General features: G+C 55.8%; 1 protein-coding gene across 11 annotated transcripts; it reads left to right on the forward strand.

Moving 5' to 3' along the window:
- Window positions 1–5,565: 5,565 nt before the first annotated feature.
- UBE2J2 (ubiquitin conjugating enzyme E2 J2) lies at window positions 5,566–24,205 on the forward strand. 11 transcript variants are annotated; one of them, XM_065531206.1, is made up of 8 exons: window positions 5,566–5,725; window positions 6,396–6,539; window positions 11,446–11,576; window positions 16,673–16,713; window positions 22,115–22,217; window positions 22,296–22,434; window positions 22,993–23,073; window positions 23,614–24,205. In XM_065531206.1, exons 3-8 carry the CDS (start codon window positions 11,446–11,448, stop codon window positions 23,896–23,898), a joined length of 780 nt encoding a protein of 259 aa, XP_065387278.1. In that variant the 5' UTR covers window positions 5,566–5,725; window positions 6,396–6,539; the 3' UTR covers window positions 23,899–24,205. The 11 variants fall into 11 exon arrangements, 10 of the variants coding, with proteins under 10 accessions (XP_065387278.1, XP_073879981.1, XP_015299596.2 ...); XM_074023880.1 differs by having other exon boundaries at window positions 23,681–24,205; XM_015444110.3 differs by lacking the exon at window positions 6,396–6,539 and adding an exon at window positions 10,850–11,120.
- The last annotated feature ends 464 nt before the right edge of the window (window positions 24,206–24,669 follow it).

The following is a 24,669-nucleotide window of genomic DNA, read 5'->3' on the forward strand; positions in this document are numbered from 1 at the left end:
TGCGTGCGTTTGTATGAGGAACTGAATTGTTGTTTGTGTAGACAAATGAGAGACTGAGTTTCCTCAGCTCCGGAAAGAAAAGGCATTTTGCTCCTCCCAGCTGAAAGGCGCCCCTGGTGACTGTGAGCCAAGCGGGTGTGTCTTGTGGGCTGATCCCCCCCAACATGCAGAAGCTCCCCAGGGACCCCCAACACAATCAGTTTAAAGGCTTGTCCAGGAGATGCAGGCAGGAGCTGCTCACTCCGTGTTCTGAGTCCTCTCAGAGGTGTTGGACTTCTAGAGAGAGAAACTGAGACACGTAAGAGGGCGGAGATGCCTCAGTGGTGACACACTGTGGAGTCCCGCCCACGACCCGTCCACAACCGGCACACTCAACCTGCTCCACGGAAGCCCGGGCCACAGCCCAGTTCCTCCTTTCAAGAAAAAAAAAAAAGTGGGAAATAAATAATGTAAGACTCAGGAAAGACAGGGAACTACCTCCTTCCAGGCACCCGCTGGTCTTACGGCGCCTCTACTTGCAAGTGTTGATGTAAAACTGAAAATGTCAAGGGCGTGCTGGGTTTCCTAGTGCCCCAGCTGGCTTCATATTATGGTCTTTTGGGGCACATTTTAAACTGATGGGCAAATTCCATCCAGGAAAAATTCAGAGCCCAAAGGTCGGCCTGCAACTATAGAACTACAGAGTTCCTGGCCAGGTGCGGTGGCTTACCTTGTAATCCCAGCACTTTGGGAGGCCAAAGTGGGCGGATTACCTGAGGTCAGGAGTTCGAGACCAGCCTGGCCGACAGGGTGAAACCCCATCTCTACTAAAAATACAAAAATGAGCCGGGCGTGGTGGCATCCACCTGTAATCCCAGCTACCTAGGAAGCTTAGGCAGGAGAATAGCTTGAATCTGGAAGGCGGAGGTTCCAGGGAGCCGAGATCATGCCATTGCACCCCAGCCAAGGCCACAAGAGCAAAACTCTATTTAAAAAAAAAAAAAAAGAAAAAGAAAAAAAACGAACTGTAGAGTTCCTAAGTTCTCTACCTCTCTGTTTCCTTTGCTGCCTGCTTTAAAGTTGCTGTTACTTTTTTCTTTTTTCAGACAGAGTCTCACCGTGTCACCCAGGATGGAGTGCAGTGGTGTGATCTCGGCTCACTGCAACCTCTGCCTCCCGGGTTCAAGCGATTCTCCTGCCTCAGACTCCCAAGTAGCCGTAGCCGGGATTACAAGTGTGCGCCACCATGCCTGGCTAATTTTTGTAAATTTAGTAGAGACGTGGTTTCACCGTGTTGGCTAAGCTGGTCTTGAACTCCTGGCCTCAGGCAATCTGCTCGCCTTGGCCTACCAAAATGCCAGGATGACAGGTGTGAGCCACTGTGCCCGACCAGCTGTTACTTTTCTACTGAGATGACATCCACAGTTTGCATCTAGATGTTTCTTTCTGTTATTGCTTTTCTGACCAGTGACTTTGTGTTGATATGTCATGGTTAGAGGTGTAAAGCAAAAGCTGTAGGGTTTTTGTATGAGCGTGCATGCGTGTTCAGATGTGTTTATGTGTACGTATGTGGATCCTGTTATGTTTTGTGGCCATAAGGTACCAAATTGGCTTAAGTTAAGGAGTACCCATACATTTAGTACATAATAACAAATTGCACGTGACTTAAGTAAAATCTTTTTTTTTTTTTTTTTGAGATGGAGTCTCGCTCTGCCCCCAGTCTGGAGTGCAGTGGCGTGATCTCGGCTCACTGCAAGCTTTACCTTTTGGGTTCAGGCCATTATCCTGCCTCAGCCTCCTGAGTAGCTGGGACTACAGGCGCCTGACACCACGCCTGGCTAATTTTTTGTATATTTTAGTAGAGACGGGGTTTCACCGTGTTAGCCAAGACAGTCTTGATCTCCTGACCTCATGATCCGCCCGCCTCGGCCTCCCAGAGTGCTGGGATTACAAGCATGAGTCACTGTGCCCAGCCAAAAGTATTGGTAAAGTAATATAAAAAGTGTCTTTAAAACTGTCAGCATACATTTTTGTTTGCATTTATTGATTTATAAGGGGTCAAAACTTGGCATAAGCATTATAAAACTCTAAACCCAGCTGAATGCCACGCATGGTGGCTCACGCCTGTAATCCCAGAACTTCGGGAGGCCGAGGCAGATAGATCACCTGAGATCAGGAGTTTGAGACCAGTCTGGCCAACATGGCAAAACCCCATCTCTACTGAAAAATACAAAAATTAGCCAGGTGTGGTAGCGCATGCCTGTACTCCCAGCTACTCAGGAAGCTGAGGCAGGAGAATCACTTGAACCTGGAAAGGGGAGGTTGCAGTGAGCTGAGATCGAGCCACTGCACTCCAGCGTGGGCAACAGAGTGAGACTGCATCTAAAAAAAAAAAAAAATTATAGGAAAACGTTCTTTCTACAAAATTTCTTATTAAAAGGTAAATAATTTTGTCTAATTCAAAGCTTATTTAAAGTTTATGTATAAAATGAAGTAAAAAGAACAAGAATATAAGGGAGACTGAGGGAAGTTATAAAGAGATCTTTTTGTTAAGTAAGGTTAAAAGAAAAATAATTTTATATGAGAAATAATCTTGTATGGTAAATGTCCTTAAATAAATGACTGGTTGTTTTAAAAAAGGGATGTTCAGGACAATCTAGAAAGTCCACAGGTTGTGAATGGTCTGTGTAAGCTGCAATACATTTAGTAAAAAAGGAATTTATAAAAATGTTACATGATAGGTCGGGCATGGTGGCTCATGCCTGTAATCCCAAAATTAGCCAGGTGTGGTGGTGCACGCCTATAGTTCCAGCTGCTCAGGAGGCTGAGGCAGGAGACTCAGTGGAACCTGGGAGGCGGAGGCTGCAGCGAGCCGAGATCAGGCCACTGCACTCCAGCCTGGGGGACAGAGCGAGACTCCATCTAACAAAAAAAAAAAATTGTTTTAAGGGGTAATGAATGCTGGTCCATGTCCATTCCTATCTGGCCTAGAAATTTTAATGGGCTGTAAATCTTTTAACTCTAAGTCCCTGGGTCGTAGGGAGTCCTACTGAGGGGCAGGATTGACCCAGGGTAGGCAGCCATACCAGCCCAGCAATGCTATGAGACACAATAAAGATTTGGTAGCCATTGATGTTGCCTCTGGCAAATCTTGGCCAGAAGGGGTGAATGCAAACCAAAAATTAAACCCTAAGGCCCCCCAACCATCCGCATGGAGCCCTCCTCTCAGCCAAGGACATTCCAGTGTTAACCTGGAAACTTGCTCAGGCCATGGTGGGAAGGGGTTGTAGGTCATGCCTCCTCCCTTTTGGAATTCAGGAAAAGCCGACCAGCATTGACATCAACACAGGCCTTAAGTCTGATAGGAAACATTTACAAGGTATTCTCTCTGAAGCTGGAGACCCGAGGCTTCAGCTGCGTGGAAAACCACAACCCCTTACTGAAACCCAGACATTCCTTTCTGTTGAGAATAACGCTTTCAACCAACTGTCAATCAGAATCATTTTGAATCTACCTATAACCTAGAAGTCTCCCCACACCACCCCAACTTATCCTGCCCTTTCCGATTGAACCCGTGTAAATAAATCATGTCTCCCTAAAATGTATAAAAGCAAGCTGTGCCACAAGCACCTTGGGCACCTCCTGAGGCTGTCATGGGTGTGTTCTTAACCTTGGCAAAAGGAATTTTCTAAAGGGACTGAGACCTTCCTCAGATGCTTTTGGGTTTGCACCCTCCAGGTTGGGATTCTCTGTCCCTCAAGCCCCCGCCGGCCAGACAGTCCCTGCTGTTCAGAGGCAGCCAAGGCTTTCTGGTCCGACCCTGGGGGCTGGAGGAGGTGGGGGCAGGAGGTGGCAACTGGGTTGGGGGATGTTTCATTGGGTCCCCAAAGCAGAGGGTGCCCCCCACTGCCCAAGATGCTGAGGGTGGTCCCTGTTGTCCTATTCCTGAAGAAGCCAGAGGAAGTCCCTCCTGAGGGCCGGCCCACAGCAGAAGGGCTGCTCCTGCCCTCGGAGGGCAATCTCAGGGTTGAGAAGGTTACAGCCACCATCCGCCACCAACCTAGCTGCTTGTGCCGATCCCACTGGCTAAGGCCTGGGCAGCCTGTGTCCTGCTTACCAGAAGGCCACAAAGGCAGGTGGGTGGGGTAAGGGCCATGGTGGGGGGTTAGCAAGGCATGCTGGCCACACCTGTCCCGGGCACCTTCTCCCTGGGGTGTGACTCAGCCATGCTCCTGAGCAGGATCCTCTGAGCTGAGCCTCACTGCCGCCTTCCCACCTGCAGAGTCCCCAAAGGTGCGCTCTCATCACACACTACTGAAGGACAAACAAGGCAGGGCGGGCCTCCATCTGCCACGGGCCACAGCCGTGAGCGTGCAAGCGAGTGGACGTGCTGGTGCCTGTATCTGCAGCCGGTGTGGCTTCCCTTACATAACTTTCCATGCTGTAAAACCAGCTCGGCCCGCCCTGCCTGGGAACGGCAGAGGCCTGAGAGGAGGCAGAGGAAGGAGGCTGGATGCTGAGCTGTTTTCCAAAGGTGGTGCCTGTGACGTCAGGAATGGAGGCAGGCTGGATTCCCACGGGCTGAGGCTGTGTGGACATTCCTCCTGGCTTCTGCCCCAGGACCTGCAGCAGCGTCTCAGACCCCCACCAAGGTGTCTCGGAGGGGCAGAGTCAGGCTGAGCATGGACACAGACTGCCCTCTGCCCGTAGCCACAGCGGGACCCACCCTCAGTGTTCAGCCACCTTGCTGACCTGTGGTTGTCTCTGAGAGGCCATCAGGGTTGGGGCAAAGGACAGGGCCACAGGCAGCCAGGTGGCGAGGTCCACCTCCCAATCCCCCACCAGGGGACCACCCTCAGCTCCCCGCTGTCCTTAGCTGCCTCTCGGGGAGGCGGTGGGCTGTGTGCCTGCCCTTAGCGTCCCACCCCAGCGCCCGGCCACCTACAGCTCCCTCCCAATGTGTCTGGGGTCAGAGAGAGGTGGAAAGGACGCAGCGCCCCGCGCTTTCTAAAGTCTGTCCAGAGGGAGGTCGGGGCGTCCCGGGACTGGGCCAGGCACCTGCAGGGGGAGGGTGCTGGGGCGGGGGCGTCCCAGGGCTGGGAAGGCTCCCGCAGGAGAGGGTGCTGGGGCGCGGACGTGGGTTGCAAAGCGATCCCACGCGTGTCACTCTCGGGTCCCTGAACGAGCCAGGCCTCCAGGCGCCCGGGACGCTCCACGCCGGGGCCGCGCCGCGCCGCGCCTCCCCTAAGGGCCGGGCAGGGTGTGGGAGCGGAGGACAAGGCGGGAGGGTCGGGGTCCTTTCTCCACCGGGGTCGCCCTCAGCCGGGCCTGCCGCCCTGGGCCGTGGCACGTGGGGACGTAAGCGCGCGGCTTCGGGGTCCGGGGCTTTCGCGCCCACTAACGGTGCCCGCAGCCGCCCGCCAGTGCGCACGCGCCGACCGCCCCGCCCTCCCCCGACCGGCGCCGGCGGCGACAGAGAGTCGTGGGCGCGGTCCTCCAGGCTGCCTAGAGCGGCGCCCCCGCCCCCCAGGGAACGCGCACCGGAAGCAGAAACTAGGCTGGTTCCGCCCCGCGAGCGGCCATCTTGGAGGTTGAGGCGGCGGCGGCCCTGCGACGGGTTCGGTGGGCCCAGTCCCGGCGCGGTGTGGCTGTTTCGGGCGCGGGCCCCGCTTTTCCGCACCCTGCTCCGGCCTCGACCACGGCGAGCCTGAGCGCGGCGGCGGCCCACGCGCAGCGACAGGGAGAGGTGAGCGCGCTCGCTGGCCTGCGCCGGGTCCTCGGGCCCGCTCGACCGCCCCGCCGGAGCCGGCCACAGCGGCGGCCCGGGGCTGCGGGGGACCCTGCGCGACGCTTCTCCGTTCGCGCCCGCCGCCCGCGGGGCCCTGGCCCGAGCCTGCGCGGAACCCGAGGTCGGTTACGGCGGGCTGCCGGAGCTCCGGGTCAGGGTCAGGTCGGGGACTTGACCACTAGGCCGGGTCTCCCGTCCGTTGGGACACTTGCGGCTGCCCCAGGACGGGCAGCCTCGATCCTGGTTTGTCAATGGATCCCGGGAGTCTGTGTCGGGGGAGGGCTGCCGTTGAGCCCGCCGCCGCCTCGCCCTGAACTGTTAGACCCCACACTGCCCCGAGAGGCACGAGAGAAACGAGCGTGCCCGGGACGGTGCTCGGGGCCAGCGTTTCTGGGAAACCCGGGCGGTGACAGTGGGAGACCGGAGTCTGGCTCCACCGCCGGCCGGCGGGAGTAAGACACGAGCCCGGAACAAGTCCCTGAGCTGCGCCGGGCCTCGCCGTCCACACCTGCCAATTCCCTGCACCCTCTCAGCCCCTGGCCAGGTGTCACCTCCTGGCCTCCTTTTCAATGCTTGCCATTTAGTGCGTGTGTATTTAACTCAAGTCCGGTTGCCACCCTCTTGCCAGACCCAGATAGGAAGCGGCTGAAAGGTCGGGCCTCAGCCCGGTGGGAGGGCAGCGAGGAGCGTACAGCAGGCTTGGCTGGGGCAGGTCGGTGGCCCCGCGTCCTGCCCCAGGGGAAACAGACGGTGTAATCTGGCTTCCGAAGAAGTGAGTATCTCGCTTAATCCAAAAGTCCAGCACCTGAGCCTAGGGCGTGGTTGGGTCTGGGTGCCCGGAACTCACAGTCCGTCATCTGCTCGGCCTGGCACCGCTGACGTCCTTAGCAGCTCCGCTCTAGGCAGGTACATGTGTGAGTGACAGGCAGGTGAGCCAGGCAGGTGCATGTGTGCGTTACAGGTGAGTGTCCCACCTCCATCGGCCCGGGCTTCCATCCAGCCTTCGGAGCAGTCTGGTGGAGAAGGCAGAGACTTCCGTGGCAGTCCTGGACCTGGGCGTGCCACGCGCCTGGCAGATGGGTCAGGCCAAGGTTTCCTGCCACATCCCTAAGCAGGAAAGAGCTGTCCAGACAAAGAGGGATGGGTGAGAGCTGCTGGGCAGCCACTGTCTCAGCGCCTGGGCACAGCTGCCCTCGGTGATTCACGCTGCTTTTATGCAGTTTCCGTGTAAACGTTTTTTTTCTGTACCTTTTTGTTTTAAAATCGCCAACTCTTTCTCTCAGCAGGATGATGTGCTTGGTGTCCCTTGTCTGTGGGGATGTTTGAAGGGAACCTGAGGCACATATGCTTCAAACTCTGTTCTCACAGTTTGCTTCCTTTGTGGATTTTTTTTTTTTTTTTTTGGAGACAGGGTCTCTGTTTCCCTGGCTAGAGTGCAGTGGCATGATCTCAGTTCACTGCAGTGTCCGGCTCCGGAGTTCAAGTAATTCTCCCACCTCAGCCTCCAGAGTAGCTGGGATTACAGGTGCCCACCACCACACCCGGCTAATTTTTTTTTTTTTTTTTTGAGATGGAGTTTCGCTCTTGTTGCCCGGGCTGGAGTGCAATGGCGTGATCTCAGCTCACCACAACCTCCACCTCCTGGATTCAAGCGATACTCCTGTCTCAGCCACCCGAGTAGCTGGGATTATAGGCATTTGCCAGCACACCTGACTAATTTTGTATTTTTAGTAGAGACAGGGTTTTACCATGTTGGTCAGGCTGGTCTCGAACTCCCGACCTCAGGTGATCCGCCCACCTCGGCCTCCCAAAGTGCTGGGATTACAGGTGTGAGCTACCATGCCCAGCCCCTTTGTGGATTTTTATTTTCCTTGTCCTTCCTGCTGTCATATTGGGAGGAGATGAATTGGGGGAAGTCGCCCCCTGGCGCCTTGGGGGACGTGAGAACGCTGTTCTGTGTGAAGCTCAGGAAGGGTGTCTGGGGAAACAGCAGTTGAATCGTGAACATGATTTTAAAAGCCTCTCCAAGCAAGTATGGGAGGGAAGCTTGCTTGTGACTGACTTGATGGAATCTATTTTATTTTTGCGTGGCTGTCCATGACCTTTCATTAAACCCGCAGCCTGGCCACTTAGCTAAGCCCAGACACACCTGTACCTGAATTGTCCAGTGAATTATTTTGTATATGGCAGAGTGTTAGCTTCAGGGTGAGCGTTTGAAAGGACGGCCTGTGTAGAGTGCTGCTTGGGGTCATCGCTGTGTCCATCACCAGGTGTTGGCCTGAGGGGAGATCCCTGGCCCATTGGCTTGAGCCAGGAGCTGGGGATGCCACTGTGTGGAGCACTTCCTTCCCGGGCAGGACTAGAACCCCGTTCCTGGTGAGGGCCCTCCTAGGGAGGCACTCCTTAGGCAGAGGAGCCCGCCCTTGCCTCTGCTGGGGCCCGAAAGGGCCCTGCGTGGTGTGTGGGGTCACATGGAGGCCAGTGATGTGTGACAGAGTGGGAGGCATTTGGCAGGGAAATCAGGGAGGCCTCTGAAGGCGGTGGCCCGGAAGGGCCTAGGGGAGTTTCCAGTAGAGTCTAGGCTGGGAAGCAGCAGTGAGAAGGAGTGTGTCGGTCAGGGGTTTGGAGTGGGGCCCTGGCTGTGCTGGGTCCTGGGAGTTGGAAACGGGTAGGGCTGACTGGGGCCGCTCTGTCAAGGGGCTGGCAGGCAGGAGGAGGTGTTGATTTTTCTTTGCTTGACTGTGGAGCATCCTGAAGGGTGGTTGGGGGAGTGGGTGATCAGAACAGTGTGTGGACTTAGGGGTACAAGAGGGCCTTGAGATGGGAGGACTTAGGGGTACAAGAGGGCCTTGAGACGGGAAGAGACTAGAAGCTCAGACCTTCTGGACTCATGGAGGGAGTTGGGAGGCTGCTGTGGTGCTGATGGAAGAAGTGACGCCATTCTGCATTAGAGAGGATAATGGGAGTGGGAAGGATGTGGTGAACTAGGATTGCAAGAGTCAGGGACCCCAGAACAAGACGCAGGGTCGGGGGTGGTGCCTCGGCTACACATTTGGGAGCACGCTGTGGGTGCCCTGGCTGAGCTCTGCACTCCAGGCCCTGGGTGTGGGGTGAGCAGCCAAGCCCTGGCCATCGCCATCCTCAGGTTGGGAACAGACACTGAACAGGCCACTGGTGATGATTCTCTGAGAAGGAATAAACGAGTCAGAGAGTCCAAGTCTGGAGATCTCTTGCAGGCGGAGACTGAAGGGCGGTAGAGTGTGTGGCTGTCTGCAGGTGTGTGAGTTGGTTCTCATGCTGCTATAAAGATGTACCCGAGACTCAGTAATTTATAAAGAAGGCCGGGTGCGGTGGCTCAAGCCTGTAATCCCAGCACTTTGGGAGGCCGAGACGGGCGGATCACGAGGTCAGGAGATCGAGACCATCCTGGCTAACACGGTGAAACCCCGTCTCTACTAAAAAATACAAAAAACTAGCCGGGCGAGGTGGCGGGTGCCTGTAGTCCCAGCTACTCGGGAGGCTGAGGCAGGAGACTGGCGTGAACCCGGGAGGCGGAGCTTGCAGTGAGCCGAGATCCGGCCACTGCACTCCAGCCTGGGCGACAGAGCAAGACTCTGTCTCAAAAAATAAAAAAATAAATAAATAAAGTAATTTATAAAGAAAAGGGGTTTAATGGACTCACAGTTCCGCACGGCCAGGGAGGCCTCAGGAAACTTACAACCATGGCGGAAGGGAAAGAGGCATGTTTTACATGGCAGCGGGCAAGAGAGCGGTCAAGAGCAGCGAACACTGCCTTGTAAACCGTCAGCTCTCCTGAGAACGGCTTGGGGCAAACCACTTCCACGATCCAATCACCTCCCACCAGGTCCCTCCCTCAACATGGGAGATTATGGGGATTACAGTTCAAGATAAATTCCCACCAGGTCCCTCCCTCGACATGGGAGATTACGGGAATACAATTCAAGATCAGATTTGGATGGGGACACAGCCAAAGCATATCAGCAGGGAAGCTGATGGAGTCGGCTTCAGGTTTGTGGAAACTGGGAGGTCAGGATGGAGATCACTGGTCACTGGCCATTATTGATCACCACTGATGTCCAGGGACCTTATTAAAGCGTGTGGCCATGGCTGGGCACGGGGGGCTCACGCCTGTAATCCCAGCACTTTGGGAGGCTGAGGTGGGCAGATTACCTGAGGTCAGGCGTTCGAGACCAGCCTGACCAACATGGTGAAACTCCGTCTCTACTAAAAATACAAAAAAAAATTGCCTAGTGTGGTGGCAAGTGCCTGTAATCCCAGCTGCTTGGGTGACTGAAGCAGGAGAATCGCTTGAACCTGGGAGGCAGAGGTTGCAGTGAGCGGAGATCACGCCACTGCACTCCAGCCTGGGCAGTGAACAGTGAAGATTCTGTCTTAAAAAAAATAAATATAAATAAAAGAGGTTTGAGTTGGAGCTAGTCTGATGCATCGGGGAGTCCTGTTTTTATCACCACCCCTCTCCCCAGCCTCAGGCATGGCTGAGGGGCCTTGGGGTCCCTGATCCAGCCTTTTCTCTTGCGTGATGGTGCCTCACGCTCCGTGCTCGGCCTGCAGTGCTGTCTTAAATGTCCCACCTGGAGCCACCAGAGTGACCTTCCTAACAGAAGATACGATCTGCCTTAAGGCTTGGACTCAAAACCCCTGTGGGGCCCAGGTTGCAGTGGCTCATGCCTGTAATTCTAGCACTTCGGGAGGCTGAGGCGTGAGAATCACTTGAGGCCAGGAGTTTGAGACCAGCTTGGGCAACACAGTGAGATCCCATCTCTACAAAAAATAAAAAATTAGCTAGGCGTGGTGGCACGCGTCTGTAGTCTCAGCTACTCAGGAGGCTGGGGTGGTAGGATTGCTTGAGCCAAGGCGGTCAAGGCTGCAGTGACTCCAGCCTGGGCGACAGAGCAAGACCTTGTCTCACAAAAAATAAGAAACCCTTATGCCCTGGCTCTGCCTCCCTGGCCAGTCTTATCCGTGCCCTCACTGTGCTTGGGCCCCTGCACACTGGACTTTCTCAGGTGTGGCCTGTTCACCTGTGGCCCCTTCTACCAGGAAGACAGCTGCTCCTCTGCCCAGCGAATGCCTCGGAGTCTCCAGCGTCTTCGTCACTCCAGCCGCAGAGGCTTCCCCATTCTGCGGCTCCTATTGCTTGTGGCCAGTGGTAAACGTTGGGCAGCTTCTGGGTGCAGTGGAGGGGCTGGCGGTGGTGCCTGCCCGTTTCCATGGTGTGGATTCTCCGTCAGTGAGCTCAGAGTTGGAAGGTGCGAGTAGCTGCCCTCAGGAGCTGGTCTGAGGCTGTGGCCTTAGCACCACCTCAGGCCCTGTAAGTGTATCCCTGTGTGAGTTCTTTGAGGACGGGAGCCCGGCTTTGGGTTTCTCCTCATCTTTGTACTTGAGCTGTACGTTGTGTCAATGAAGGCGGTGGCGGGACAGATGGGAAAAGAGAAGCCGCAGGGCCTCTGGGTATCTGGGCGGGTGGCAAGTCAGGGTGACCTGTGAGCTGTGACTCTCGGTGACTGGGCTGAGGTGTGTACGTTACAGCTGGGCCCTGAATGAGTGGTGGGCTGCAGAAACGGGAGTGGAGCCGCGTTGGGGGGAGAGCTGTGGCCAGCACTTTTCTTTGTCAGTGTAGACATTGTTTTTAACAGATGAGCAGCACCAGCAATAAGAGGGCTCCAACCACAGCAACCCAGAGGCTGAAGCAGGACTACCTTCGCATTAAGAAAGACCCAGTGCCCTACATCTGTGCCGAGCCCCTCCCTTCGAATATTCTGGAGTGGTAAGGCTGCGCCACTGATCACCTTGCACTGACTCTCGCTGCCACGCAGGCCTCTGCTGGCCTGGCTGGGTGAGCCTGGTGCCCCAGTCATGGCATTGGCAAGGTGCTCCTGCACCCTCCCCAGGGGTGAGTGGGTGCCCAGAGGCCGGTGGACACTCTCCGGTCTTTTCCCAATGGACGCATGCTGGGGATGTCACAGAACCCTGCTTGATTGAGTCTGGGGCTGGAAAGAATCTCTGGTGTGGGGTCCTTGGGGGAGGGGTCCAGGTTGCCTCAGGCTGGGGCTGGAGAGAATCTCTGGTGTGGGGTCCTTGGGGGAGGGGTCCAGGTATGCAGGGCTCACAGCTGCTGCTGATGTGTGCTCCAGGCACTTAGAGGAGAAACTGCCTTTCCAGACTCTGGTCTTTGCTTCTGGATACGGGAATCAGCCTGTTTTGGCTTGGACTAGGATCCGATACTCCTGTCCCTGGCACTGGCTTGGGCCAGGTGCCCCGACCCTCAGGCTGGCAACGAGAGGACTTGTGCCTCATAAGCGTTCACCTCATGGTGACTCTCCCCCTTTGAAGCATAGAGTGTGAGAGTGCATACCGCTCTGTAGAAACACCGCCATGACAGGTCTGCTAGTAATTTGGTAAGAAATAAAGCGTGAGAGCCCGGGCATGGTGGCTCACGCCTGTAATCCCAGCACTTTGGGAGGCTGAGGCGGGCAGATCACCTGAGGTCAGGAGTTTGAGACCAGCCTGGTCAACATGGTGAAACCCCGTCTCTACCAAAAATACAAAAATTAGCTGGGCATGATGGCATGCACCTGTAATCCCAGCTACTCAGGAGACTGAGATGGGAGAATCTCTTGAACCTGGGAGGCAGAGGTTGCAGTGAGCCGAGATCACGCCACTGCACTCCAGCCTGGGCAACAAGAGTGAAACTCTGTCTCAAAAAAAAAAAAAAAAAAAAAAAAAAAGGAAGGAAAATATGAGGATGTTTTATATTTTGATCTTTAAAAAAAAAAAGTCATGGCCGGGCGTGGTGGCTCACACCTGTAGTCCCAGCACTTTGGGAGGCCGAAGCAGGCAGATCACGAGGTCAGGAGATTGAGACCATCCTGGCTAACATGGTGAGATCCCGTCTCTATTAAAAGTACAAAAAATTAGTCTGGCGTGTTGGCGGGTGCCTGTAGTCCCAGCTGCTTGGGAGGCTGAGGCGGGAGAATGGCATGAACCTGGGAGGCGGAGCTTGCAATGAGCCGAGATCATACCACTGCACTCCAGCCTGGGGGACAGAGCGAGATTCCGTCTCAAGAAAAAAAAAAAAAGTTATTTATTTATTTTTTAATTATTTATTTTTTTGAGACAGAGTCTACCACTATCGCCCAGGCTGGAGTGCAGTGGCGCGATCTCGGCTCACTGCAAGCTCCGCCTCCCGGGTTCACGCCATCCTCTGGCCTGAGTCTCATGAGTAGCTGGGACTACAGGTGCCCACCACCATGCCCGGCTAGTTTTTTGTTTTTGTATTTTTAGTAGAGATGGGGTTTCACTGTGTTAGCCAGGATGGTCTTAATCTCCTGACCTCGTGATCCGCCCGCCTCAACCTCCCAAAGTTCTGGGATTATAGGCGTGAGCCACTGCGTCCAGCCTTATTTATTTTTTTGAGACACAGTCTTGCTCTGTTGCCCAGGCTGGAGTGCAATGGCATGATCTCGGCTCACTGTGATCTCTGCCTCCCAGGTTCAAGCAATTCTCCTGTCTTAGTAGAGATGCGGTTTCACCACATTGGTCAGGCTGGTCTCAAACTCCTTATCCCAGGTGATCTGCCTGCCTCAGCCTCCTAAGGTGCTGGGATTACAGGCATGAGCCACCATGCCTGGCCTAATTTTTTAAATGCCAGAGAAAAGATACTTCAGTGAGTTGAAAGGAAGTGTGTTTCTGCTTGGTCAGGGGTCCAGCTTCTCTGGCTCACAGAGGAGGCCCAGCCCAGGCAGGTGGAGGATACCCAGGGTGAGGCAGAGCCCCTTGGCCACCAGAGTGCTCTCTGCCCCCAGTGCTGAAAATCAGATGTGGCCCCCCAGGACATTGCTGGCAGGTGCGAGGGACAAGTTCCACGGTAGCCGCCGCCTCCCTGGTTGTGAGGACGCCTTCATCGTGTGGGGAATCGTTTCCCACAAGTCTGTGGGTCAGGCATCCCCAAGACCCTGTGCAGGTTGGATGAGTCACAAAGAAATACTCACCATTAATATTACGGAGAGAGGCTGGACGCGGGGGCTCAGCCTGTAATCCCAGCACTGTGGGAGGTCGAAGCCGGTGGATCACGAGGTCAGGAGATCGAGACCAGCCTGGCCAACATGGTGGAACCCGTTCTCTACTAAAAATACAAAAATTAGCTGGGCATGGTGACGTGTGCCTGTCATCTAAGCTACTTGCTACTTGGGAGGCTGAGGCAGGAGAATTGCTTGAACCCGGGAGGTGGAGGTTGCGGTAAGCTGAGATCGCGCCAGTGTACTCCAGCCTGGAGAGAGCGAGACTCCGCCACACACACACACGCGCGCGCGCGCGTGTGCACGCACACACGCACGCACACACACAAATTATGGAGAGAAAACAGCAGTGGAAGAGGCACGTGGGGCAAAGTCTCTGTGCTCCATTCCCAGCAGCAGGCTTGGGTTTGGACGGCGCGTGTGGAATGTTGACCAGAGAAGCTCATTGGAAACCGAAACGTTTTAGGGGAAGGCCCAGGAACTTTATGGGGCTGGTCCTAGGCATCCTCTGCCTGGCACCTGCCAAAATACCAAAATACCGGACTTCCAGGAGAGCAGGGGCTCAGCGTAGACCACGTTGCGTGTACTGTTGAGGCAGTAAGCCCCGGTTGTCAGGTGGTGGCACCTGACCCGGGAGGACAATGTCAGTGTCAGGCCTGTGCTGCGGGAGCCCCTGGCAGGGCCTCCACAGGTCTCTCCCCTCCCTGAGAGAAGCGTGCTTTCCCAGGAAAGGCCTGTGGGGTGCGCTGTGGGCCACATGGATCCCATCTTGTCTCGGCCGCCCCAAGGCTGCTAGGCTCTGTCTCAGGAAGAGAGTGACTTCTTTATTTCTTCCCAGTGTTCGCAGCTTGGGCACAGGAATTGGGTACAGGAACAACTTAAGGCCACACTCCTGGGTGCATCGTGTGCTGAGCTCGGAGTCACTGGGTTCCTGGGCCACTGACACATGATAATGGCATTTTTTGAAGAAAACATATCAGCTGGCAGATAGCACGCATCACATCATCCCATTAGTATTTTCTTTTGAGTATTTTTGTCCCTCAGGCTGGAGTGCAGCGGCGCCATCTCGGCTCACTGCAACCTCCGTCTTCCAGATTCAAGCAATTCTCCTGCCTCAGCCTCCCGAGCTGGGATTACAGGTGTGCGCCACCATGACCAGCTAATTTTTGTATTTTTAGTAGAGATGGAGTTTCACCGTATTGCCCAGGCTGGTCTCGAACTCCTGACCTCAGGCAGTCCACCTGCCTCGGCCTCCCAAAGTGCTGGGATTGCAGGTGTGAGCCACCGCGCCCAGCCTAATTTTTGTATTTTTAGTAGAGACGGAGTTTCGCCATGTTGACCAGGCTAGTCTCGAACTCCTGACTTCAGGTGATCCACCCACCTCGGCCTCCCGGAGCGCTGGGATTACAGATGTGAGCCACTAAGCCTGGGCCCCCGTTAGTTTTAAACTGATGTCACACATGTCCTGGGGGAGAGCAAGGGGAAAGATGCTGGCTGGTGTTGGCTGGTGTTGGCAGTTGAAGCCGTGTCTGGTTTCTGGCATTTCTAGCTGGCTTTACTTTCCATCTCTGTGCGCTTCTGTTTGGTTTGGGAATCTGTAAAGCCCAGACACCTCTTTCCGTGAAGCAGAAGCCTTGTTTATTTGTGTGGAGGAGGGGTTAGTCAGTTTGCTGCTGCCCCTGGTCTGAGGGTGAGCTCCGTGTGGGGACTGTGGTTTTGGGGACAATCACGGCAGTTCCTGTTCCTTCTCCAGGACAGCTGCTTAAGTCACTCATGGTTTTTCCAGGAGCATGAAAAACGGCTGGGGCACAGAGCCGGCCCCACATCACTGGCTGTGTTCTGTTTAGCCTGTGTGTGTGATACCAGAAAACACATTATGTATAAGTACATTTAAGAATATACATTTTAGCCGGGCGCGGTGGCTCAAGCCTGTAATCCCAGCACTTTGGGAGGCCGAGACGGGCGGATCACGAGGTCAGGAGATCGAGACCATCCTGGCTAACATGGTGAAACCCCGTCTCTACTAAAAAATACAAAAAAACTAGCCGGGCGAGGTGGCAGTGCCTGTAGTCCCAGCTACTCGGGAGGCTGAGGCAGGAGAATGGCGTGAACCCGGGAGGCGGAGCTTGCAGTGAGCCGAGATCCGGCCACTGCACTCCAGCCTGGGCGACAGAGCGAGACTCCGTCTCAAAAAAAAAAAAAAAAAAAAAAAAAAAGAATATACATTTTAAAGTACATCGTTTTTTCCTTGGAGATAGGGTCTCACTCTGTTGTGCAGATGGGATGTGGCAGCAGCCATAGCTCACTGCAGCCTGAAACTCCTGGCTCAGGCATCCTCCCGCCTCAGCCTCATGAGTAGCCGCGACCACAGGCATGCACTACCACGCCTGGCTGTTTTTTTTTAAAATAAAGGTGAGGTCTTGCTGTGTTGCCTAGGCTGGTGTCAAACTCCTGGGCTCAAGTGATCTTCCCACCATGTCCTTCCAAAGTGCTGGGATTACCGTCTTCAAGTACATCTTAGTAACGTACTGTGAAATTAAAATTTATTTAAGATTTCAGTTATTAATAATTAGGATTAACTATATTGTAGAAACAAAGGTATTTTATGATAAACATATAAAGTATAGTCTTTAAGATCCTGTTACAAAGAGACTGAAAGCACCCACAGTAGAAGAGACTGGGAGCTTTGAAGCTGTGTGGCTGTGTGACATTTCACCTGCATCTGTTCACTGCCTGAATGTGAATGTAATTTTGACTGGGTCCTATAAACCCCAGGCTTGGAATGCTTCAGGTTTTGGAGAATTTGCTGTCTCCAAATCCCAAGTAATTTTCTTCTCTCCCTTAGGCACTATGTCGTCCGAGGCCCAGAGATGACCCCTTACGAAGGTAAGGATTCTGTACTTAGGTAGAAGAACACCAGGCCGTTTTTATATTCTGGATCAACCTTGCCTGTTCAACATCTTTTATTTGCAAACAGCAGCCTTTCTACTTTGGATGTGCGCTAGTTGAATTGGCTTAGTTGGAACTCATCCTTGTCTGCTTTTTCACGCGCTGGAAGTGTTTGCTCTGCTGATGTGTCTCAGCCCACGGGGCCGCCTGTAGCGTCTGTGTTCACCAGCCTCTGACACCATAGGGCCACAGCCGAGAAAACCAGACTGGGGTAAACACTGAAGCTGGCCTGTTCTACTGTTTCTTAAGACCTGGTGCATATCATCAAAGGAGAGACATATGTATTCAATATGCCCTCTGTGCTGGGCGCCCCCAGGGTCTCGCGATCCCCAGGACGGTCTCTGAGCTAAGCGGAAGTACCCCTGTGTGGTGGCATCTGGGGCTTTGGGAGGCTGCAGGACCTGCCCAGCACCTCAGTCCTTCATTAGCTACCAAGGCCGATCCAGCAGCCTGACCCCTCTAGGTCAGCAGACACCACCTAGAGTCCTGGGTGTCATTTACAGAGTAGATGCTGGAGCTGTCAGCAAGTTTCTGGGGCCTTTGGTGGAGGCGGGCGCCAGCCTTGGTCTGGGCCAGGTCAGGAGTCAGCGTGCCCATGGATACTGTCCCACCGGCAAGTGCAAGGCACAGCAGGGCCAGGTCAGCATTTGGCTGTCCAGCCGCAGGTCCCCGGCTTCAGGTGGCTGGAGCAGCAGGCTCTGTTTGCCTGTGTGTGGAGGCTTTGGGTGAGATTTCACTAGAGGAAAGTGCTGCTGCTAGAAGGTGGTTTGCAAACCCCTGCTTTGGACTGTCAGAGGGTTGTGGGTGGGTAAGAATGAAAAAGGCTCTCCTGGCCGGGCGCGGTGGCTCACGCCTGTAATCCCAGCACTTTGGGAGGCCGAGACGGGCGGATCACGAGGTCAGGAGATCGAGACCATCCTGGCTAACACGGTGAAACCCCGTCTCTACTAAAATACAAAAACTAGCCGGGCGAGGTGGCGGCGCCTGTAGTCCCAGCTATTCGGGAGGCTGAGGCAGGAGAATGGCGGGAACCCGGGAGGCGGAGCTTGCAGTGAGTGAGATCCAGCCACTGCACTCCAGCCCGGGCGACAGAGCCAGACTCCGTCTCAAAAAAAAAAAAGAAAAGGCTCTCCTGAAGGCACTTTGGCCGAGTTCTCACAGCCACACCCGTGGACTCTCCTTTGGCCCAGGAATCCCAGTTCTGGGTTCATCTGCAACCAGGGCAGCCGGAGGGCAGGAGCCCATCTGTAGGGCAGGCACTTGATCCTAGCGCCATGGACCGTGACAGCGCTGGGGATGCCAGCAGGCCATGGCGAGATAAGGCCCGGGAGCAGTGTCCAGGGCGTGTTACTTGTTACGATGAGTCTGTGTGCCTTCAGCTGATTTGAAGAATCAACCACTGCTGGGCGCAGTGGCTCACGCCTGTAATTCCAGCACTTTGGGAGGCTGAACCGGGCGGATCACCTGAGGTCAGGAGTTCGATACCAGCCTGACCAACATGGAGAAACTCCATCTCTACTAAAAATACAAAATTAGCCGGGCATGGTGGCTCATGCCTGTAGTCCCAGCTACTCGGGAGGCTGAGGCAGGAGAATCACTTGAACCCTGGAGGCAGAGGTTGCAGTGAGCCGAGGTCATGCTGTTGCAGTCCAGCCTGGGTGACAAGAGCAGAACTCATCAGGAGATTGAGACTGTCTTGGCTAATATGGTGAAACCTCGTCTCTACTAAAAAAACACAAAAAATTAGCCGGGCGTGGTGGTGGGCGCCTGTAGTCCCAGCTACTCGGGAGGCTGAGGCAGGAGAATCGCTTGAACCCAGGAGGCAGAGCTTGCAGTGAGCCGAGATCGCGCCACTGCACTCCAGCCTGGGTGACAAGATCGAAACTCTGTCTCAAAAAAAAAACAAAAAATGAGTGGTGGTCTTTGACAAGCAAAATTATGCCAGCTTTACTTTTGTTTTGTGATTTTAGTTTTTTTGAAATAAATGATGAATATTAGTTCTGTATCTACACCCCGCCTCCCTCAGCATCACCAGCCAGGTCAGTTGCTGGTGGAGAAAAGCTGCTCCCCCGACAGGGCTGGACACAGTTGAGAGAAGAGGGGCAGCCCCTGCGTGTGGTGGGGCCGTTGCCGGCCCCAACCCTGTCACTTGTGCACTTATCCTGGTCCCTTCCCATTCCTTCCGTTGTGTGGCTCTGTGCTGGTCCTGGGTCTCAGGAAAGCCTCACTTCAGAGGCAGGTGTGTTCCTACTGCCCCTCCCTTTTCCCCTCTGGCACTGCTGCTCCCATCCCTGCGGCCCTCCCCTCGCTGGGGGATGCCTTCTGCTGTTTGCAGCCCTGCCCTCTGCTCTCCTTCAGTCTCCAGGGAACCCCTCTGAACTGCCACTTGCCAAGGGGCTATTCTCAGTCCTCAGTTTCTTAGCCTCTGGTATCTGATGCTGCTGACGATGGCTTCCTGACTTGGGGATTTCTGACCCCTCTTCCTGCCTTCTTGGTGGCTTCTGTGCCAGGTCCATGTCATTCTGGCCTGGCGTGCGTTAGCTGTGTCCCCTCCGTGCACTGGGCTCCGTGGCTGTTCTGCCCAGGCATGCCCACTCTGACAGTTCAGAGCTGGCTTCCTGCAAATGTTGTTAAATAATTCCCCTTGAGTTAATCTGTAGATTTCACACAGTCGTAACAAAATCTCAGTTTCTGTACTACACAGGCTTATTCTAAAATTTACATGAAAAGGCAAAGGACCTGGAACAGTTAAAACAATTTTTCTAAAGAATAAAGTGGGCCGGGCGCGGTGGCTCACGCCTGTAATCCCAGCACTTTGGGAGGCCGAGATGGGCGGATCACGAGGTCAGGAGATCGAGACCATCCTGACTAACACGGTGAAACTCCATCCCTACTAAAAATACAAAACTTAGCCGGGCGCGGTGGCGGCGCTTGTAGTCCCAGCTACACGGGAGGCTGAGACAGGAGAATGGCATGAACCCGGGAGGCGGAGCTTGCAGTGAGCTGAGATCTGGCCACTGCACCCCAGCCTGGGCGACTCAGTGAGACTCCGTCTCAAAAAAAAAAAAGAATAAAGTGGAATCTGCGGTGTGGTCACGCTGTGACTGGGGGGGGTCTCTGTGGTGTGGCTGCCGTGTGGCCACACTGTGACTGTGGGGGACTCTTGTTTTGTGGCTGCATAGTCCATGTGGGGCGTGGGGCCTGTGGGGACACGGGGGGGTCACCAGGGTACAGTGCGTAGCATGGGCGTCTGCGTGGGTCAGCTCGAGGAAGGGGGATGTGAACTGAAAATTGTCCTGGGTGACAGCCCCGCTTCTGGTCAGAGAAAGTCCAGCCTAGATTCAGAGTGGATCCCGAGGTGGCCTAAAACGATGAGAGTTCCCTGCAAGACGTGAAGCGCCCTAGGGGCAGGGGTGCTGCATCCTACACAGGCTGGCTGTGGAGCAGAAGAGCCCGCGACGATTTGGGAACTCGCATTGGGGCAGGATTGTGCACAGGGAGCCCGAAGGGAGGACAGAGGCCAGTGCTCCTCAAACCTGATGGCATGCACATGCACACACATAGACATACATGCATGTGTCCTTATGGCATGCACACACACGCACATGCAACACACATGCACGCACGCGCGTCCTGACGGCATGCACACGCATAGACATGCGCACACGCATGCAGGTGTGGCCGGGGAGTCCTGGCTCATGCACTTGTGCTCTGGTTGGGGTTGGCCCCAAGCTCTGAATTTCCAACCAACTCCAGGTGCAGCCTGGGCAGCCAGGGTGTGGGCCTCGGGCTGGGGCGGGGCTGCCACGAGGCAGCTTGTGGAGGGTCCGGGAGCAGGGCCGGGGGAGGCCATGCAGGGTGTGCGGATCTAGATTGATTTGAAGGTGGAGCCAACAGGATTTGCTCATTGCGTGGGTGTGGTACCAGGAGGATGGAGTTTCCAAGTTGCCATTTGGTGGAAGTGGCCGGAATTCTGTCCTGGATGGGGGCGTCTGGGCGCTGTGCTGTGGACGGTCAGTGTAGTGGCCTGGAGTGTGCAGGGGGCCTGTGGGTGCACCGTGGGGGCAGTGGCTGAGCAGCCATTCCAGGACTCCTGATGGGAGGCCGTGAAACTGGGGCGACTCCAGGAAGATGCCAGGACTAAGGGGAGAGCGCCCTGTGCTTGGGTGGGTGAAGAGGGGCTGGCTGGAGTGGGAAGAGGGGGTGGGGAGGGAGGAGCTAGACCAGGTTGGGGCCTTGGAGAGGCAGAGCCAGGAGTGGCCCCTGATAAGGCTATGCCGTTGGGTGGTCAGAAACCAGTGGGAGGGCCGGGCGAGATGGCTCACGCTTGTAATCCCAGCACTTTGGGAGGTCGAGGCGGGCGGATCATGAGGTCAGGAGATAGAGACCATCCTGGCTAACACGGTAAAACCCCATCTCTACTAAAATTTAAAAAAAATTAGCCAGGTGTGGTGGCAGGCGCCTGTAGTTCCAGCTACTCAAGTTCCAGCTACTCAGGCGACTGAGGCAGGATAATCGCTTGAACCCGGGAGGCAGAGGTTACGCCCCTGCACCCCAGCCTGGGTGACAGAGCGAGACTCTGTCTCAAAAAAAAAAAAAAAAAAAAAAAACACACCACCAGTGGGTACGTGTGGGTGACCCTGAGGTCGACCTTCAGGTCAGGTTTGGTAGGCCAGGGAGAAAGCCTGGTCGGGTGGATTCGAGAGCTTGGGAGGGGAGGACGTGGGAACAGCCATGGATGAGGCCCGAATCCAGGGGTTCAGGTCAGGGCGGGGGCATTTGGCAGAACTTGGAGGGGGGTGTGGTGGAGAGTGGTGTGTTTGAGGTGGGTTTTGCTGGCCTTTGGGTGCGGTTGGTCGGGGAAGCGAACAATGCTGGAGAGTCGCTGGGTCTGGACCTGAGTCCTGGGAGGGGCGGCCTCAGCTGGGCCTGGAGCTCCTGATGTGCTGAGGGTGTTGCAAGGAGGCCTGCCTGCCTCTCCCGACCCTCTGCTCTTGGTGTGGGTGTGTGGACGCTCCAGGGGGAGAGGTGTGCGGTAGCTGTGGGGGTCTTGAGCTCCCGGGGAAGTGGGGGGTCTGGGTCCAGTCATGTGGGTACGGGTAGGGTGGGTGGGGAGGGGCATTGGGTCTGGGTGGTCATGACGGTGGGTGGGTCATGACAGGAGTGGCACAGGAGAGTAAGGTCAGTGGGGGACTGAGTCTGGGAGCCGGCTCAGCACGGAAGGGCAGTGAGGACTCAGGAGCTGAGCTGGGGGGCGGGTGGTGTGGGGATGGGGACAAGGTCTCCAGGAGCCCCTGCTGTGGAGGACGACAAGGCTCTTTGTTTTGTTTCCATGTAGGTGGCTATTATCATGGAAAACTAATTTTTCCCAGAGAATTTCCTTTCAAACCTCCTAGTATTTATATGATAACTCCCAATGGAAGATTTAAGTGCAACACCAGGTAAGGTGCCTGGAGGGTGCCGTGGAAGCTTTCTGGCCGCAGTGGGGAGTGTGCACTGACAGGGCCCCTGTTTCGCAGGCTGTGTCTTTCTATCACGGATTTCCACCCGGACACGTGGAACCCAGCCTGGTCTGTCTCCACCATCCTGACCGGGCTCCTGAGCTTCATGGTGGAGAAGGGCCCCACCCTGGGCAGTATAGAGACGTCGGACTTCACGGTGAGCTTTCGAGCGCCTCTCCCTTGTGGGCCATCAGCCTTGTGTCTGGGGCTGTGTTCTGTTCCTGAGTTGCAGCTGCCTTTCTTCTCAGCAGGCGGGGCTGGGTGGAGTTCCCACCTTGTCCCAGGCACCCCTTGTCCCAGGCACCGTGGTGGAGACTGCTCCGCTCTGTGGCCTCGTGTTCCCCGCTGTCTCTCGGTCTTGCTTTTCTTCACCTCCAGCCTCATCCACACCCGCCAGTGGCTCCTCCTCGGGATCTTGGGGTGGGCCGAGGCAGTGCCAGTCGCACAGACGGCGGGGGCCTTTTCAGCCGGGAGCACAGTGCTTTTGTTAGCTGGTGTTTATTTTTCTATTTTTAATAGGAATCGAGTGTGATATCATTAATTGATGAGAAGATTAAGAAGCCTTTATAAGACTGAGTTTGCTGTGAAGAGTGTGCTTATTAAGTGCTTTCTGCAGCATGAAGACTGCAACCCTTGACTTTCAAATCATCTGCTTTTATAATTTTGAAAGAATTGAAATTAGTTTTCTGGCTGATTCCATTCTCTTCCTTCCTAGAAAAGACAACTGGCAGCGCAGAGTTTAGCGTTCAATTTGAAAGATAAAGTCTTTTGTGAATTATTTCCTGAAGTTGTGGAGGTAAGAAAGAGAAAGTCGGAAATGGGTTTCGCCTTCCCCTGTGTTAAAACACTTCAGTTTCACCTCTTTCCAAAGAGTAAAATCTGGGTCCTGAAGCTGCAGACCTCCTCAGGGTGTGGCTCCTCTCCCCCAGGAGCCCCGAGGCGGGGGAGGCAGAAGGCCTGGGCCCTGGGGGGTGGCCTGCGGACAGCTGTGCTGGCGGGCGGGGAGCTGGGCCTTTTCCACTCGTGGGCCTGAGCGGCCACCTGGGTGGTCGGGGGATGGCTGGGAGGCACAGCAGCTGCCGTGTGGGACTGGAGTGCTCCCTGGTCTCGGCCTCTGTGGCTCAGCCTTACTCTGGTCTGCCTGAGTGCAGGGGCCAAGAGGCACAGGGCCGGTGAGGCCAGCCACGCTCGGGCCCCCACCTGTGAGATGGGGTCGGGATGTGACACGGCCTAGGGCTGGGTTCTTGGTGGTGGACTGTGAGCTCCTGAGGACCGGAGTGCTGGTCCTGAGGCGCTGGTTGGAGACCAGCTGCGTTTCTCGCTGTTTCTCTCTTAGGAAATTAAACAAAAACAGAAAGCACAAGACGAACTCAGTAGCAAACCCCAGACTCTTCCCTTGCCAGACGTGGTTCCAGACGGGGAGACGCACCTCGCACAGAATGGGATTCAGCTTCTCAACGGGCATGCGCCGGGGGCCGTCCCGAACCTCGCGGGGCTCCAGCAGGCCAACCGGCACCACGGACTCCTGGGCGGCGCCCTGGCGAACTTGTTTGTTATAGTCGGGTTTGCAGCCTTTGCCTACACGGTCAAGTACGTGCTGAGGAGCATCGCGCAGGAGTGAGGCCCGGGCGCCCAGACCCAAGGCGCCAGCGAGGGCACCGCGCGCCAGAGCGTGACCTGGGCAGGCTGGACACACTGCCCGGCACCGGCGGACCCACCAGGCTCCTGGGTTGAGCGTTTAAAAGCCTGAAAGGGGAAGCGAAAACCAAAATGTGTGACCGGGCTTTGGAGGAGACCCGAGACTCAGGCCTGCCCCGGCCTCGCGCCCCTGGGGCCGGCGTGGATGGGCCGCTCGTGCGCTGGGTTTGTAGCTTCTCTTCCGTGTTGTCTTTGGAGCTGTTTTAGTAAACCCGTTTTTCATTCTGTTAGATGTGGTCACTTAGGAACAGACTCGCTGCCGACGCGGCTGCGCGTGCGCTCCTGGGGCTGCGGGCTCCGGCGGGGGAGGCGGGCGCGTGGAGCTGGCCGGGCCTGGCCGTGCGGTGACGGGGCTTAGCGGGCAGCGACAGCCGTGGCTCAGCATCCAGGGAGATGGGCTTTGGTCCCAGCATTTGCGAACGTGTTTACAGTCAGGGGGAAACGCGCTCCTTCTAGAAAGTGCGCGGGGCCTTCGGCGGTCGTGGAGCCAGGACCTGCCCGCTCCGACCACAAGGTGTCGCCCTTGACCGCGGCGGCCGCGGGGGGGAGGGCGGGGCGGGGCCTCCTGGGCGCCCCTCGGGGCTGCAGGCGCGGGGGCCTCGGGTACCCGCAGAGCCGCTCCCCCGAATTCCTTAAGTCCGGTGGCCCAGAGCCCGTCCTGCGCTGGCGGAAGGCGGAGGACCGGAGTCCCTGC

Source organism: Macaca fascicularis, chromosome 1 (genome assembly GCF_037993035.2).
Source record: "Macaca fascicularis isolate 582-1 chromosome 1, T2T-MFA8v1.1".
NCBI lineage: Eukaryota > Metazoa > Chordata > Mammalia > Primates > Cercopithecidae > Macaca > Macaca fascicularis.